The sequence below is a fragment of the Citrus clementina genome, unplaced genomic scaffold (genome assembly GCF_000493195.1).
Source record: "Citrus clementina cultivar Clemenules unplaced genomic scaffold, Citrus_clementina_v1.0 scaffold_5, whole genome shotgun sequence".
NCBI lineage: Eukaryota > Viridiplantae > Streptophyta > Magnoliopsida > Sapindales > Rutaceae > Citrus > Citrus x clementina.
Window position 1 is genome coordinate 27,155,858 of NW_006262201.1, and position 16,137 is coordinate 27,171,994.

Below are 16,137 nucleotides of genomic sequence, written 5' to 3' on the forward strand. Positions count from 1 at the left end.
ATATCTAAAAAGGACCATGGTATATATAAAGCATCAAGGTAGAGGGTTTATACAATTCAACATTAAATTTTCAGAAAGTGTCAGAATGACTATGGAATGGTAACATTAAATTTTCAAAAAGTGTTAGAATAACTATTGACATTCACCAAAATTTGGAAACTGATAGTTGCAAGAATGGAATGGAAAGGGCAAAGGAATATTGATTTCTTTGTTTGGTATCAAGAATGTAATGGTAATGGGAAAGAAAGTGTCAAAATGATTATTGACATTCACCAAAATTTGAAAACTGATAGTTACAAGAATGGAATGGAAAGGGTAAAATTTCAGAAAGTATCAGAATGACTATTGACATTCACCAAAATTTGGAAATTGATAGTTGCAAGAATGGAATGGTAACATTAAATTTTCAGAAAGTGTCAGAATGACTATTGACATTCACCAAAATTTGGAAACTGATAGTTGCAAGAATGGAATGGAACGGGTAAAGGAATATTGATTTCTTTAATTTGTTTGGTTTGGTTAAGGAATATTGATTTCTTTGCTTGGTTGTAAGAATGGAATGGTAATGGGAAAGAAAACAACTACAATACAAGTGAACAAAAATACCCTCCAATAAAAAAAATGTATATATCAACGAGTTGAATCAATATTTTAATTGTTCTGTTTTTTATTATCAAATGTTATATAATTAACTTCCAAATTTTGGCCCGATTTGCTATTGTGGTTAAGCAGCACTTAAGTATTTAGTAAACATTTATTGATGTGATTTGAAAGATAGGTTAACTTTATTTTACACTTGTAAGATAAAAAACCCATAATACCTTACCTAGCGCAACTATAAGGCAAAATATAGAGAGAGAAATACAACAATGAATTAGATATCACAGGCTTAATCCATAAGAAGGCATCCCATCTAGTCTCCATGCGGAAACTTAACAAACAATTAACCGCCAATTATTGAATGTCAGCATAAGAATTTCTTTACCAGAATATATGGGTACAATGAGATTAACTCTTATTATAAGAAATAAAATTAAAAATTGGCATTCCAATTTTCTTGCAAGAGTAACAATGCTAATTAGAGTATATATTACAGGGCTTTGGAAGTTCCGAGCACAGGCACCTCTGTTTCCACAATGCACACATCATTCACAAGAAAACCATTGCTAGCATTGTTCAAGTAACCGAGTTTAACAAATTTTGGCCACTCCCAATGTAACACCCATCTCTAATTATTTGTTTGAATTTAATTATGCTTATCTATTTAATTGTTTATCTTTTGTTGCAAATTTGTTTTAATTAGCATTATTTGAGATAAGGTATAATTCTTTTTATTTATTTTTTAAAAATAAATTATGAGGGATTATCTATCTATCATATAATGTATTTTTATAAAAGCATTTGTTTTTATAAAACTTAAACTCTTCCTATCTTCCTATGATTTAAAATTCTTCAACCAAATAAAAATGTATTAAAAAAATGAATTCCAAGGTCTTCTTTTATGCATGTTTGAAAGAAGTTTTGAGGTATTTATCCTTCTTTAATTCATGCTCTCTAATACGATCTTATGTATTTGATGATGAATGCATGTATTGTTCTTTTTATCATGAATGACCAGTCAGGCATTATGAGGCATGAGCAGAGTGATTTGATTACTATTTTTCCTTTATTTTTGATTTAATTTCTGCACCATAAAATTAAAGTAGACATCTCAAGGTTTTCAATGATGTATTTTGTGCAAAGAGATTGCAACTAATCAATTTGTTGTGAATTTTCGAAATTAGAACAATTGTGTTGGAAAATTCTGATTTTCAGCAGCATGTCTGACTTCGCCAATTTTCCTTATTATGTCTACTTACTGTATGTTTAATTTCATAATTTTTAGTTGAGTATAAAAATTACTAAAAATCGTTATGTTGGACTGCTAAAAATATATAATATGAGTAGACAACAACACTGACATCTGGATAAACATTTGAAATTAGGTTTTCAGGATCTTTTACAAATTTGTAATTTTATTTACTTCACCCTCTCCCTATTCTTAGAAAACCTAAAATTTTGGCTCCTTCTGTCCGTTGCCTTTGCTAATAAGCCGTTCTCTGTCTAGCCAAGCTAGTGGTAAGCCACATTATTACTCCAAGAAATCAATTCCTAGCCACAACAAAACTCCATTACTCTCGTCTGCTTTCATACATTAGATATTTTTTACTCTTTTTTTTTTTTAATTGCTTGAATATTATCGAAAATATACAGATTATGATTCAATAATTTGTTAATTATTCCATGACTATCTAACTATAATTAAGCAATTTATCTATGTATTATACCGAGCAAAAAATTAAATTAAAAAAGTGTGTAACTTTTTTTTATAAAAAAGAAAAACTAACAAAAAATTGAGAGAGAGATAGAGGGAAAAAATAGGTATTTGGGTACTTAGGTTGTGTTGTTATATTGAATGAATGTATTTTATAGTATTTTTTTAATGGCATATTTTGTATATTTTTTAATAATATTTTGATGTTTCTTTTCTCCCAAGTAAAATCTATGGATTCTTTTATTCAAGCCGCCGGAAATTTCGATCCTGGTTACCCATCCCGCTTCGGTCTTGAGGGTTCAACTGTCCATCGTGTCAGCTTTTATATGTATATAAAGAGGAAATTTTAAGGAATTTAATTTGCACAGAATATGCCATCGACGAAATTAAAATTCCATAAACATGACAAATATGTAATGAAAAGTCTAAAATGCCCTTCTATTGGAACGGCCATAGACGCATATTGTTGCGCGCCCTTTTCTCATGGTGACAACTAGTCTCGACCTCAATGGTTACATAATTATGATACTCGTATTCATTTTCGATCTATATTTGATTTTATTTAATTAATTTTTAAATTGCTCAAAACATTATCGAATATATACGAATTCTGATTAAATAATTTGTTAATTATTCCATGATTATCTAACTATAATTAAGTGATTTATTTATGTATTATAACGAACAAAATATTAAATTAAAAAAAAGTGTGTAACTTATTTTTTTTTTTTTAAAGAGAACTAACAAAACATTGAGAGAGAGAGAGAGAGGGACAAAAATAGGTCTTTTAGGTACTTAAAGTTGTGTTGTTATATTGAATGAATGTATTTCGTAGTGTTTTTTTTTAGCATATTAAAAATTTTTAAAAAACAATAATAATAAAAAGAAGAAAATTCTACTTCTTTTTTCAGTTTTCTCCTAGCCTCGTCTCAACTGTTGGGTTTTTTGTTTGTTAATGATGGCCACTCTTTAGTGAAAGAGATCTTTTAAATACACCTCATTCATCCCTTTTCAGTTTTTTCCCCACTCTTTAGTGGGAGTATAGCTTGAATGTGTTCAATAATACTCTTATAAAAAATTTGTACATAATCGGAATGCGTTGCAAATTCATAAACTCCCAATTTGTTGTAGATCAAATTGGGAAGTATTCAGATTATGTATACGTACAGATAATATAAATAGAATGAAGTTAAAAGGGTTAAAATTTCTAATAAGTAAGTCAATAAGAGAATAATTAACAAAATTTCTTCATGTGCTTACTATTTTATTCTCAATTTTTTGATATATTTGATTGATGGGTATTTATAACCAATAAAAGTATATCAACCAGTCGTGCATTTAGCAACACACTTTTTGATTCTTAAAGTACTTTGTGATGCAGAACTCATAAACATGTCTTAAAGGGTGTGATAAATACATACGTCAGATATCATGTAGCTGCCTTCATAACTCACTTGCTAAAGTATTAGTGTGAAAGATACATTATTTTAATCAAGAGGTGGATGGATAGACATATCTCACAACAGCAATGAAAGATACATTAATTTAATTACTTTTCCGCATTTTCATGCTTTCCCTGCACTTGATCCCAGATTCGCAGCGTAAAATGCACGTATATTTTAAAACCATGAGTTATAGTTGAGGAATCAACCAATGCCAAGAGCAAAGAAAAATGACTGCTGGTTCCACTTTTGATTACCTTGGGATGGAGCTGTATCCTCCTGAAAAAATCAACTAAAGGCTAATTTCCAGGATGAGGCATTTAATTAGATGATATGAGTAAGGATATTAACAAAAAAATCATTTTCATATGATAGAATTTCTTTTGTATCAACTATATCACACGTGTATATTTTTGAATCCTAATTAAATATAATTATCCTTAGGTTTGGACGTCTTTCTGATCATAGTTTAAATCCAAACTTGGTAAGGACGTTTGGACCGGAGCACCATTTCAAAGAACATGTGAAATGGATCTTGAAATTGCTGTCAAGAGTAATTTTAACACTGGTCAGAAAACAACAGGCAAAAAATGTTCAATGCACATATATATGTAAACATACATAGAGAAGAGGAGCTGGGGAAAGAGTCAGAGAACATGCCAACTTAGCCTACAAAGTCATTTTCCATTGCTACAAATTCCTCCTAATTACTAGAATTCCTCAAGTACTAAAACTAGTACTGAAGAAGATTGATTACAATTAGATTTTTCGAGGGTTAGAGTATTCTCTGAAGAGTAATATTTCTTCTTTAAGATATCTAAAAGAGACCATGGTATATACAAAGCATCAAGGTTGAGGGTCTGTACTATTAAACATTAAATTTTTAGAAAGAGTTAGAATGACTATTGATATTCACAAAGTTTCGGAAACTGATGGTTGCAAGAATGGAATGGAAAGGGCAAAGGACAAGGTAATGGAATGGGGAAAGGAATATTAGTTTCTTTATTTTGTTTGGTTTGGTCAAGGAATATTGATTTCTTTGCTTGATTGCAAGAATGGAATGGTAAGGGGAAAGAAAACAACTACAATACAAATGAACAAAAATACCCTCCACTAAAAAAATATATACATATATTTCAACGAGTTGAAGCAATATTTTAATTGTTCTATTCTTTATTATCAAATATTATATAATTAATTTCAAATTTAGGCATGGTTTGACATTGTAAGCCAGTAAGCCTAAGCCTGGTAAACACTTGTTCATATGGTTTGAATGTTAAATTGATTTTATTTTACAATTGTATGATGAAAAATCTATAATACCGTACCTATCATGACTATAAGGCAAAATATAGAGAGAGAAAAAACAACAATGAATTAGATATCACAAACTAAACCTATAAGAATGCATCCCCCACGTAATCTCCATGTGGAGACTTAACAAACAATTAACCACCAATTATTGAATGTCAGCATAAGAATTTCTTTACCAGAATATATGGGTACAATGAGATTAACTCTTATTATAAGAAATAAAATTAAAAAATTAGCATCCCAAGTTTCTTGCAAGGATAACAATGCTCATTATAGTATATATTACAGGGCTTCGGAAATTCCAAGCACTGATACCTCGGCTTCGACAATGCAGACATCATTCACAAGAAAACCATTGCCTGCCTTGTTCAAGTAACTGAGTTCAATAAACTTGTGCCAACCCCAATTATCGATTGAGGTCCTGAACCAATCACTAGCAGCTGCAAGAACAACAATAGAAACCTGAAGATATATGTACTTAGCTACAACCCTTATTGATGAACTTCAATACCTGTAAATTTGGGTTAATAATAACTTACTTTTATAGTGATTATGTATTGATTGAACTTGATTCCGGATTCGCAGTGTGAAATGCACGTATATTTTAAAACCACGAGTTATAGTTGACAAGTCAGCCAATTCCAAGTACATAGAAATATGACTGCCACTAGCTACTCTGTGTCCCTTGGGATAGAGTTGTATCTTCCTGAAAAAATCAAGAAGGGTAAAGTTTAAGTCTCGGCATTCAATTGTACATATTTACTAAGAGGTTCCATTTAACAAATTATCAAAACATTAACTTTCAGATGTGATGTTTAGATTATATATATGAATAGATAAATAAAAAAATTTGTGCAAATCATTTTACATTACACATTTGAAGAAGTGGTTTGAACATGATGCATTATTTTAACAAGTTGTATTATTCAAAACTACTCAAAAGAATTTCTTTTGCATGCATCGGCATCAGAAATATATCGCGCATGTACAAATGAACCCTAAGTATTAGTCATGCTCAGGTACAAATGTCTAGATTTAGTCTATGATACATTAGAGTTGTAAATCGTTGTTAAAAGTACAACTTGTCATAGTTCAAATCCGAATTTTAAAAACTCTCGAACGTCTGTACTTGAACAGCAATTCAGAAAGTATATGTACCACTTTTGATCTCCAGCAACGAATACTTCTGATTCGTAAGACTTTGCCTCCAAGTTTGAAAAGTTCTTGATCTTCCAAACATACTTATAAGGGGAAGCAGATGTGAATTTCTTCATGGAAAGACACTCTCCTTTGACTATGTTCCTTTCTTTAACAAAGACTTCTGCTCCAAAAATACATGTATCTCCCACAAGATATCCATTTGAAGCATCGTTAAATTCTTTAAGCGGGATGAATTGATCAAAACCCCATTCAAGCTTCAACCCATGAAAACGTCTTTCATTTCCCATTGCATCTACCACATGATGAAGTAACGTCAAATCATTGATTAGCTCTCAGTTAAATAATTAAGAACAAAATGATCATAAATATTCTTGAGTTTAATAATCAACCTTGAGGAATCAAGTACGTGTCTTCGTTCTGATCATGCACAAACAGGCGAAAAATCACAAAGACTTCCCAACCGGAACCAAAAGAACTTGAGTCTGCCATTGCCAAGTAGACTGAGATGTGATCTTTCACCTTTTTTTTTTTATTTCCATTTGGGTACACAACAAGTTTCCTGAAACCCTCATGAATTAAATAACATATTAGATTATGATATATAATTAAGTAATAATGTAATCTTAATATTAGTGTACTAAGTTTTAGGCCATACCATTTGTGGCTTCCAACATTAAATTCCGAAGATTCATAACTTTCCACATTATTTTCTAGAAGGGACGAAAATGTCTGTATTTTGAGTAGGAAATGAGCCGGTGGTACATGTGAAATGGATCTTGAAACTGCTGTCAAGAGTCATTTTAACACTGATAAGAAAATAACAAGCTAAAAGTGTTCGATTTACATATATAAACATACATAGAGAAAGGGAGCTGGGGAAAGAGCCTGATAACGTACCAACTTGATTTTCCATTGCAACAAATTCCTTCAAACTACTATAACTCGTCAAGTACTAAAAAGAGTATAGAAGAAAGATTGATTATAATAAGATTTTTTAAGGGTTAGAGTTATCTCAAGAGTAACCTTTCTTCTTTAAAATATCTAAAAAGGACCATGGTATATATAAAGCATCAAGGTAGAGGGTTTATACAATTCAACATTAAATTTTCAGAAAGTGTCAGAATGACTATTGACATTCACCAAAATTTGGAAACTGATAGTTGCAAGAAAGGAATGGAAAGGGTAAAGGAATATTGATTTCTTTAATTTGTTTGGTTTGGTTAAGGAATATTGATTTCTTTGTTTGGTTGCAAGAATGGAATGGTAATGGGAAAGAAAGTGTCAAAATGACTATTGACATTCACCAAAATTTGGAAACTGATAGTTACAAGAATGGAATGGAAAGGGTAAATTTTCAGAAAGTATCAGAATGACTATTGATATTCACCAAAATTTGGAAATTGATAGTTGCAAGAATGGAATGGTAACATTAAATTTTCAAAAAGTGTTAGAATAACTATTGACATTCACCAAAATTTGGAAACTGATAGTTGCAAGAATGGAATGGAAAGGGCAAAGGAATATTGATTTCTTTGTTTGGTATCAAGAATGTAATGGTAATGGGAAAGAAAGTGTCAAAATGATTATTGACATTCACCAAAATTTGGAAACTGATAGTTACAAGAATGGAATGGAAAGGGTAAATTTTCAGAAAGTATCAGAATGACTATTGACATTCACCAAAATTTGGAAATTGATAGTTGCAAGAATGGAATGGTAACATTAAATTTTCAGAAAGTGTCAGAATGACTATTGACATTCACCAAAATTTGGAAACTGATAGTTGCAAGAATGGAATGGAAAGGGTAATGGAATATTGATTTCTTTAATTTGTTTGGTTTGGTTAAGGAATATTGATTTCTTTGCTTGGTTGTAAGAATGGAATGGTAATGGGAAAGAAAACAACTACAATACAAGTGAACAAAAATACCCTCCAATAAAAAAAATGTATATATCAACGAGTTGAATCAATATTTTAATTGTTCTGTTTTTTATTATCAAATGTTATATAATTAATTTCCAAATTTTGGCCCGATTTGCTATTGTGGTTAAGCAGCACTTAAGTATTTAGTAAACATTTATTGATGTGATTTGAAAGATAGGTTAACTTTATTTTACACTTGTAAGATAAAAAACCCATAATACCTTACCTAGCGCAACTATAAGGCAAAATATAGAGAGAGAAATACAACAATGAATTAGATATCACAGGCTTAATCCATAAGAAGGCATCCCATCTAGTCTCCATGCGGAGACTTAACAAACAATTAACCGCCAATTATTGAATGTCAGCATAAGAATTTCTTTACCAGAATATATGGGTACGATGAGATTAACTTTTATTATAAGAAATAAAATTAAAAATTGGCATTCCAATTTTCTTGCAAGAGTAACAATGCTAATTAGAGTATATATTACAGGGCTTTGGAAGTTCCGAGCACAGGTACCTCTGTTTCCACAATGCACACATCATTCACAAGAAAACCATTGCTAGCATTGTTCAAGTAACCGAGTTTAACAAATTTTGGCCACTCCCAATGTAACACCCATCTCTAATTATTTGTTTGAATTTAATTATGCTTATCTATTTAATTGTTTATCTTTTGTTGCAAATTTATTTTAATTAGCATTATTTGAGATAAGGTATAATTCTTTTTATTTATTTTTTTAAAATAAATTATGAGGGATTATCTATCTATCGTATAATGTATTTTTATAAAAGCATTTATTTTTATAAAACTTAAACTCTTCCTATCTCCCTATGATTTAAAATTCTTCAACCAAATAAAAATGTATTAAAAAAATGAATTCCAAGGTCTTCTTTTATGCATGTTTGAAAGAAGTTTTGAGGTATTTATCCTTCTTTAATTCATGCTCTCTAATACGATCTTATGTATTTGATGATGAATGCATGTATTGTTCTTTTTATCATGAATGACCAGTCAGGCATTATGAGGCATGAGCATTGTGATTTGGTTACTATTTTTCCTTTATTTTTGATTTAATTTCTGCACCATAAAATTAAAGTAGACATCTCAAGGTTTTCAATGATGTATTTTGTGCAATGAAATTCCAACTAATCAATTTGTTGTGAATTTTCGAAATTAGAACAATTGTGTTAGAAAATTCTGATTTTCAGCAGCATGTCTGACTTCGCCAATTTTCCTTATTATGTCTACTTACTGTATGTTTAATTTCATAATTTTTAGCTGAGTATAAAAATTACTAAAAATCGTTATGTTGGACTGCTAAAAATATATAATATGAGTAGACAACAACACTGACATCTGGATAAACATTTGAAATTAGGTTTTCAGGATCTTTTACAAATTTGTAATTTTATTTACTTCACCCTCTCCCTATTCTTAGAAAACCTAAAATTTTGGCTCATTCTGTCCGTTGCCTTTGCTAATAAGCCGTTCTCTGTCTAGCCAAGCTAGTGGTAAGCCACATTATTACTCCAAGAAATCAATTCCTAGCCACAACAAAACTCCATTACTCTCGTCTGCTTTCATACATTAGATATTTAGCAAGCATCAATAACCAAATTCCGAATAACCCACGCAGTATCATACATATCATTATCACCACCACCAAAACCAGAAATTTCGATCTTGGTTACCCATCACGCTTCGGTCTCAAGTGTTCAACTGTTCATCGTGTCAGTTTTTTTTTTTTTTTTTTTTGGTTTTTGAAAGGCATCGTGTCAGCTTTTATAGGTGCATAAAGAGGAAATTTTGAGGAATTTAATTTTGCCCCGAATATGCCACCAATGAAATTAAAATTCCATAAACATGACAAAACATGTGAGGGAAAGTCTAAAATGCCCTTACACTGGAACGGCCATGGACACGCAGACACGCCTTTGCTACACCCATTACATATGGTTGAGCGACATTTTCTCAAGCTGACAACCAGTCTCGACCTCAATGGTTACATAATTATGGTAATCATATTCATTCTCGATCTACATTTGGTTTTATTTAATCAATTTTTTAATTGCTTGAATATTATCGAAAATATACAGATTATGATTCAATAATTTGTTAATTATTCCATGACTATCTAACTATAATTAAGCAATTTATCTATGTATTATACCGAGCAAAAAATTAAATTAAAAAAGTGTGTAACTTTTTTTTATAAAAAAGAAAAACTAACAAAAAATTGAGAGAGAGATAGAGGGAAAAAATAGGTATTTGGGTACTTAGGTTGTGTTGTTATATTGAATGAATGTATTTTATAGTATTTTTTTAATGGCATATTTTGTATATTTTTTAATAATATTTTGATGTTTCTTTTCTCCCAAGTAAAATCTATGGATTCTTTTATTCAAGCCGCCGGAAATTTCGATCCTGGTTACCCATCCCGCTTCGGTCTTGAGGGTTCAACTGTCCATCGTGTCAGCTTTTATGTGTATATAAAGAGGAAATTTTAAGGAAATTAATTTGCACAGAATATGCCATCGACGAAATTAAAATTCCATAAACATGACAAATATGTAATGAAAAGTCTAAAATGCCCTTCTATTGGGACGGCCATAGACGCATATTGTTGCGCGCCCTTTTCTCATGGTGACAACTAGTCTCGACCTCAATGGTTACATAATTATGATACTCGTATTCATTTTCGATCTATATTTGATTTTATTTAATTAATTTTTAAATTGCTCAAAACATTATCGAATTTATACGAATTATGATTAAATAATTTGTTAATTATTCCATGATTATCTAACTATAATTAAGTGATTTATTTATGTATTATAACGAACAAAATATTAAATTAAAAAAAAGTGTGTAACTTATTTTTTTTTTTTAAAGAGAACTAACAAAACATTGAGAGAGAGAGAGAGAGAGGGACAAAAATAGGTCTTTTAGGTACTTAAAGTTGTGTTGTTATATTGAATGAATGTATTTCGTAGTGTTTTTTTTTAGCATATTAAAATTTTTTAAAAAACAATAATAATAAAAAGAAGAAAATTCTACTTCTTTTTTCAGTTTTCTCCTGGCCTCGTCTCAACTGTTGGGTTTTTTGTTTGTTAATGATGGCCACTCTTTAGTGAAAGAGATCTTTTAAATACACCTCATTAATCTCTTTTCAGTTTTTTCCCATTGTTTAGTGGGAGTATAGCTTGAATGTGTTCAGTAATGCTCCTATAAAAAGGTTGTACGTAATCGGAATGCGTCGCAATTTCATAAACTCCCAATTTGTTGTAGATCAAATTGGGAAGTATTCAGATTATGTATACGTACAGATAATATAAATAGAATGAAGTTAAAAGGATTAAAAAATTCTAATAAGTAAGTCAATGAGAGCATAATTAACAAAATTTCTTCACGTGCTCACTATTTCATCTCTCAATTTTTTGACGTATTTGATTGATGGGTATTTATAACCAATAAAGCATATCAACCAGTCGTGCATTTAGCAACACACTTTTTAATTCTTAAAGTACTTTGTGATGCACGACCCATAAACATGTCTTAAAGGGTGTGAAAATTTTTTGCCTCCCTTGTTTTTTCAAAAGATATATTAAAGAGAGATAAAGCAAAATGCAGAGACAATTATATCAACATTGAACTAGACATCACAAACTGAACCCATCTAATCGCCATGTAGAGGCTTGAAAACCAAACCACAGTGAGAGTGTCAGCAACTGAATTTCTTTCACGAAAACTATCTGTAGGTACAATGAAATTAATTCTTATTATACGAAATTACAAATAAAAACTGGCATCCCAATTTTCTTGCAAGTAAAGATGCTCATTCGTTATATTACCACATTGCTTTGGAAATCCCAGGCACACACAATGCACACATCATTCACAAGAAAACCCATTGCCTGCCTCGTCTACGTAACTGAGTTCAGAAAATCTTGGCCAATCCGAATCTTCAATTGAGGACCTGAACCATGTTCTTGCTGCATGAAACAACAATAATAGGAAGCCTTAAAGTTATTTGTATATAGCTATAAATAAGCTTATAGTGGTTAAATTACTATTGCATTAATTCATGCACCTGCTAATTACTTTTTGCATTTTCATAGTTTAAATCCAAACTTGGTAAGGACGTTCGGACCGGAGCACCATTTCAAAGAACATACCAACTTGTTTTTCCATTGCAACAAATTCATCCAAATTACTATAATTCTTCAAGTGCCAAAACTAGTATTGAAGAAAGATTGATTATAATAAGATTTTCCAAGGGTTAGAGTTCTCTCAAGAGCAATATTTTTCCTTTAAAATATCTAAAAGTGACCATGGTATATATAAATCATATCAAGGTTAAGGGTTTATACAATTCAAGAATAAATTTTTAGAAAGAGCTAGAATGACTACTGATATACACCGAATTTTGGAAACTGATGGTTGCAAGAATGGAAAGGAAAGCTAAAGGTAAGGAAAGGGGAATAGAATAGGGAAAGGAATATTGAATTTTTTAATTCGTTTGGTTTGGTCAAGGAATATTGATGGTTTGGTCAAGGAATATTGATTCTTTCGTTTGGTTATAAGAATGGAATGGTCAGGGAAAGAAAACAACTATAATACAAGAGTGATGATACAATCATAAACTTTTATACAAACTTATTTTGTGCAAACTGATGTGTCATTAATTTATTGATTGAATGACAATATAAAATAATAGAAATAAATCATGTGGGTTAAGAGATATTTAATTCAACCAATAAATTAATGCCACATCAGTTTGTACAAAATAAATTTGTACAAGAGTTTGTGGCAATATCATTATTCATAATACAAATGAACAAAAATATCCTCCACTAGAAAACGTATATTTCAACGAGTTGAAGCAATATTTTAGTTGTTCTGTTTTCTATTATAAAATATTATATAATTAGCTTCCAAAATTTAGTCCCGATTTAGTATTATGGTTGAGTAGTATTTTAGTAATTGATAAATATTTTTTGATGTTATTTGAAAATTAAATTGATTTTATTTCACATTTATATGATAAAAAGCCTGTAATACCAAAGCCATAGTCAAGTTTACTTATTGCGACTATAAAGCAAAATATAAAGAGGACAGAAGCAACAGTGGATTAGATATCACATGCTAAACCCATAAGAAGGCATCTCCATGTGAAGACTTAATAACCAATATTATCAAGTGTCAGTAACTGGATTTCTTTGCCAAAAGGTATGGGTACAATGAGATTAACTCTTATTATAAGAAATAAAATAAAAAAATTGGCATCCCAATTTTCTTGCAAGAGTTACAATGCTTATTAGTTAGATATTACAGGGCTTTGGAAATTCTTAGCACCTCTGCTTCCACAATGCACACATCATTCATAAGAAAACCATTTTCTGCCTTGTTAAAGTAACTGAGTTCAACAAATGTTGACCAACCCCAATCTTCGCTTGAAGTACTGAGCCATGTACTAGCTGCAAGAACAACAACAGAAACCTGATGTTATTTGTATTTACCTGTTAAAGTTTGGGTTTCTAATAATTTACCTTTTTTTTCATTATGCTTTGACAACACTTGATCCCGGATTCGCAAGGTAAAATGCACGTATATTTTAGAATCACGAGTTATAGTTGACAAGTCAGCCAATGCCAAGTACACTGAAATATGACTGCCCCTACCTACTCCCTGTCCTTTGGGATAGAGTTTTATCTTCCTGAGAAAAATCAACAAGGGTAAAGTTTAAGTCTCTGGATTCAATTAAACATTAACTTTCAGATGTGGCATTTACATTAATTATATACATGAATAGAGAAACAAATAAATTTGTTAAGCAATTCATTTTACATTATGCATTCGAAGAAGTGGTTTTAACATGATGCATCTTTTTAACAAGTTGTATTATCCAAAACTCAAAAAGAATTTCTCTTGCATCAGAAATATATTGCACATGTACAAATGAACCCTAAATATTAGTCATGCTTAGGTCTAGACTTAGTCTATGATATATTAGAGTTGTAAACTGCTGTTAAATGTACAACTTTGATCATATTTTAATGAGTAATGTTATAGCCACAAATTCTTGTACAAACTTATTTTGTACAAACTAATGTGGCATGATAAAATTGGTTAAATTAAATATCTCTTGGCCCACATAATTTATTTTTATTATTTTGTATTTTCATTCAACCAATGAATTGATGCCACATTAGTTTGTACAAAATAAATTTGTACAAGAGTTTGTGGCTGTATCATCACTCTATTTTAATTCCGAATTCTATAAACTCCAAACGTCCGTACTTGAACACCATTTCATAAAGTATACATACCACTTTTGGTTTCCAGCAACGAATACTTCTGATTCGTAAAGCTTTGCCTCTAACTTTGAAAAGTTCTCGATCTTCCAAACATGCTTATAATTGGAAGCAGATGTCAATTTCGCTAGGAAGAGGCACTCTCCTTTGCATTTGTTCCTTTCTTTAACCAATACTTCTGCCCCAAAAACACACGTATCTCCCACAAGATATCCATTCGAAGCATCGTTAAATTCTTCAAGCGGAATGAATTGATCAAAACCCCATTCAAGCTTCAGTACATGAAAACGCCTTTCTTTTCCCATGGCATCTATCACATGAAGGTGACTCGGCCCAAATCATCGATTAGGTTTCACTTAAATAATTAAAAACAAAACAATCATAGACATTTTTTAGTGTGATAATCAACCTTGAAGAATCAAGAACTCGTCTTTGTTCTGATCAAGCACAAATAGGCGGAAAATCACATAGACTTCCCAACCAAGGCCAAGTGAACTTGTGTCTACCATAGCCAAGTAGAGTGAGATGTGATCTTTCACGTTTTTGTTTTTATTTCCATTTGGGTAGACAACAAGTTTCCTGAAACCATCATGAATTCAAAATAACATATTAGATTATGATATGTAATTTAGTAATAAGGTAATCTGAATATAGTGTACAATTAGGTTTTGGGCCACACCACTTGTAGCCTCCAGCATCAAATTCCAAAGATTCACAATTTTCCACATTATTCTCCACAAGAGATGAAAATGTCTCTATTTTGAGTAAGAAATGTGCCGGTGGTACATTTGAAATGGATCTTGAAATTGCTGTCAAGAGTAATTTTAACACTGATCGTAAAATAACAGGCTAGAAATGTTCAATGCACATATATAAACATACATAGAGAAGGGGAGCTGGGGAAAGAGTCAGAGAACATACCAACTTGGTCTGCGAAGTCATTTTCCATTGCAACGAATTCCTCCAAACTACTGCATTTCTTCAGGTACTAAAACTACTATTGAAGAACGATTCGATTATAATAAGATTTTTTCAAGGGACGATTCGATTATAATAAGATTTTTTCAAGGGTTAGAGTTTTCTCTCAAGAGTAGTATTTGTTCTTTAAAATATCTAGAAGGGACCATGGTATATATAAAGCACCAAGGCTGAGGGTTTATACAATTCAACATTAAATTTTCAGAAAGAGTCAGAATAACTATTGATATTCGCCAAGTTTTGGAAACTGATAGTCGCAAGAATGGAATGGAAAGAGGAATGCAATGGGGAGAAGGGATATTGATTCTTTAATTTGTTTGGTTTGGTCAAGGAATTTTGATTTCTTTGCTTGGTTGCAAGAATGGATGGTAAGGGGCAAGAAAACAACTACAATACAAATGAACAAAAATATGTACCCTCCACTCAAAAAATGTGTATTTCAACGAGCTGAAGCAATATTTTAGTTGTTCTATTTTCTATTATCAAATATTATAAAATTAGCTTCCAAAATTTAGGCCCGATTTGGTACTATCATTGCAATTTACTATCAAATATTATAAAATATTTTCGATTATCAAATGTAATGAGCCGGTGGTAGTGAAGTGTATCTTGCAATGGCTATACATTTAAGTAATTTTTAATTAACACCGATTGATTAGAAATAACAAGAAGCTGACTCAAAG

General features: G+C 30.9%; 2 protein-coding genes across 4 annotated transcripts; both read right to left on the minus strand.

The window, feature by feature from the left end:
• Positions 1–5,299: 5,299 nt before the first annotated feature.
• On the minus strand, positions 5,300–7,249 carry LOC18042034. 3 transcript variants are annotated; one of them, XM_006432691.2, is made up of 6 exons: positions 7,129–7,249; positions 6,887–7,013; positions 6,621–6,790; positions 6,229–6,523; positions 5,610–5,776; positions 5,300–5,510 (listed from the first exon to the last, which is right to left on the minus strand). In XM_006432691.2, the coding sequence occupies exons 1-6, from the start codon at positions 7,142–7,144 to the stop codon at positions 5,353–5,355; spliced, it is 933 nt and encodes a 310-aa protein (XP_006432754.1). In that variant the 5' UTR covers positions 7,145–7,249; the 3' UTR covers positions 5,300–5,352. The 3 variants fall into 3 exon arrangements, with proteins under 3 accessions (XP_006432754.1, XP_006432755.1, XP_024040206.1); XM_006432692.2 differs by having other exon boundaries at positions 6,887–7,016; XM_024184438.1 differs by having other exon boundaries at positions 5,481–5,532; positions 6,887–7,016.
• Positions 7,250–13,440: 6,191 nt separating this feature from the next.
• LOC18042035 (probable inactive serine/threonine-protein kinase fnkC) lies at positions 13,441–15,502 on the minus strand. The gene is made up of 6 exons (XM_006432694.2): positions 15,398–15,502; positions 15,156–15,285; positions 14,886–15,055; positions 14,492–14,786; positions 13,712–13,878; positions 13,441–13,639 (listed from the first exon to the last, which is right to left on the minus strand). The coding sequence occupies exons 1-6, from the start codon at positions 15,423–15,425 to the stop codon at positions 13,491–13,493; spliced, it is 939 nt and encodes a 312-aa protein (XP_006432757.1). The 5' UTR covers positions 15,426–15,502; the 3' UTR covers positions 13,441–13,490.
• Between the last annotated feature and the right edge of the window lie 635 nt (positions 15,503–16,137).

Coding starts and splice junctions, on each gene's coding strand:
- LOC18042034 (XM_006432692.2), bottom strand. Junction 5,777..6,228: donor GTTGCTGGAGATCAAAAGTG/GTACATATACTT, acceptor TGATTTTTTCAG/GAAGATACAACTCTATCCCA. Junction 5,511..5,609: donor AATACATAATCACTATAAAA/GTAAGTTATTAT, acceptor TTGTTCTTGCAG/CTGCTAGTGATTGGTTCAGG.
- LOC18042035 (XM_006432694.2), bottom strand. CDS start 15,425: ATGGAAAATGACTTCGCAGACCAAGTTG. Junction 15,286..15,397: donor TGACTTCGCAGACCAAGTTG/GTATGTTCTCTG, acceptor TACTCTTGACAG/CAATTTCAAGATCCATTTCA. Junction 14,787..14,885: donor CGAGTTCTTGATTCTTCAAG/GTTGATTATCAC, acceptor TTCATGTGATAG/ATGCCATGGGAAAAGAAAGG.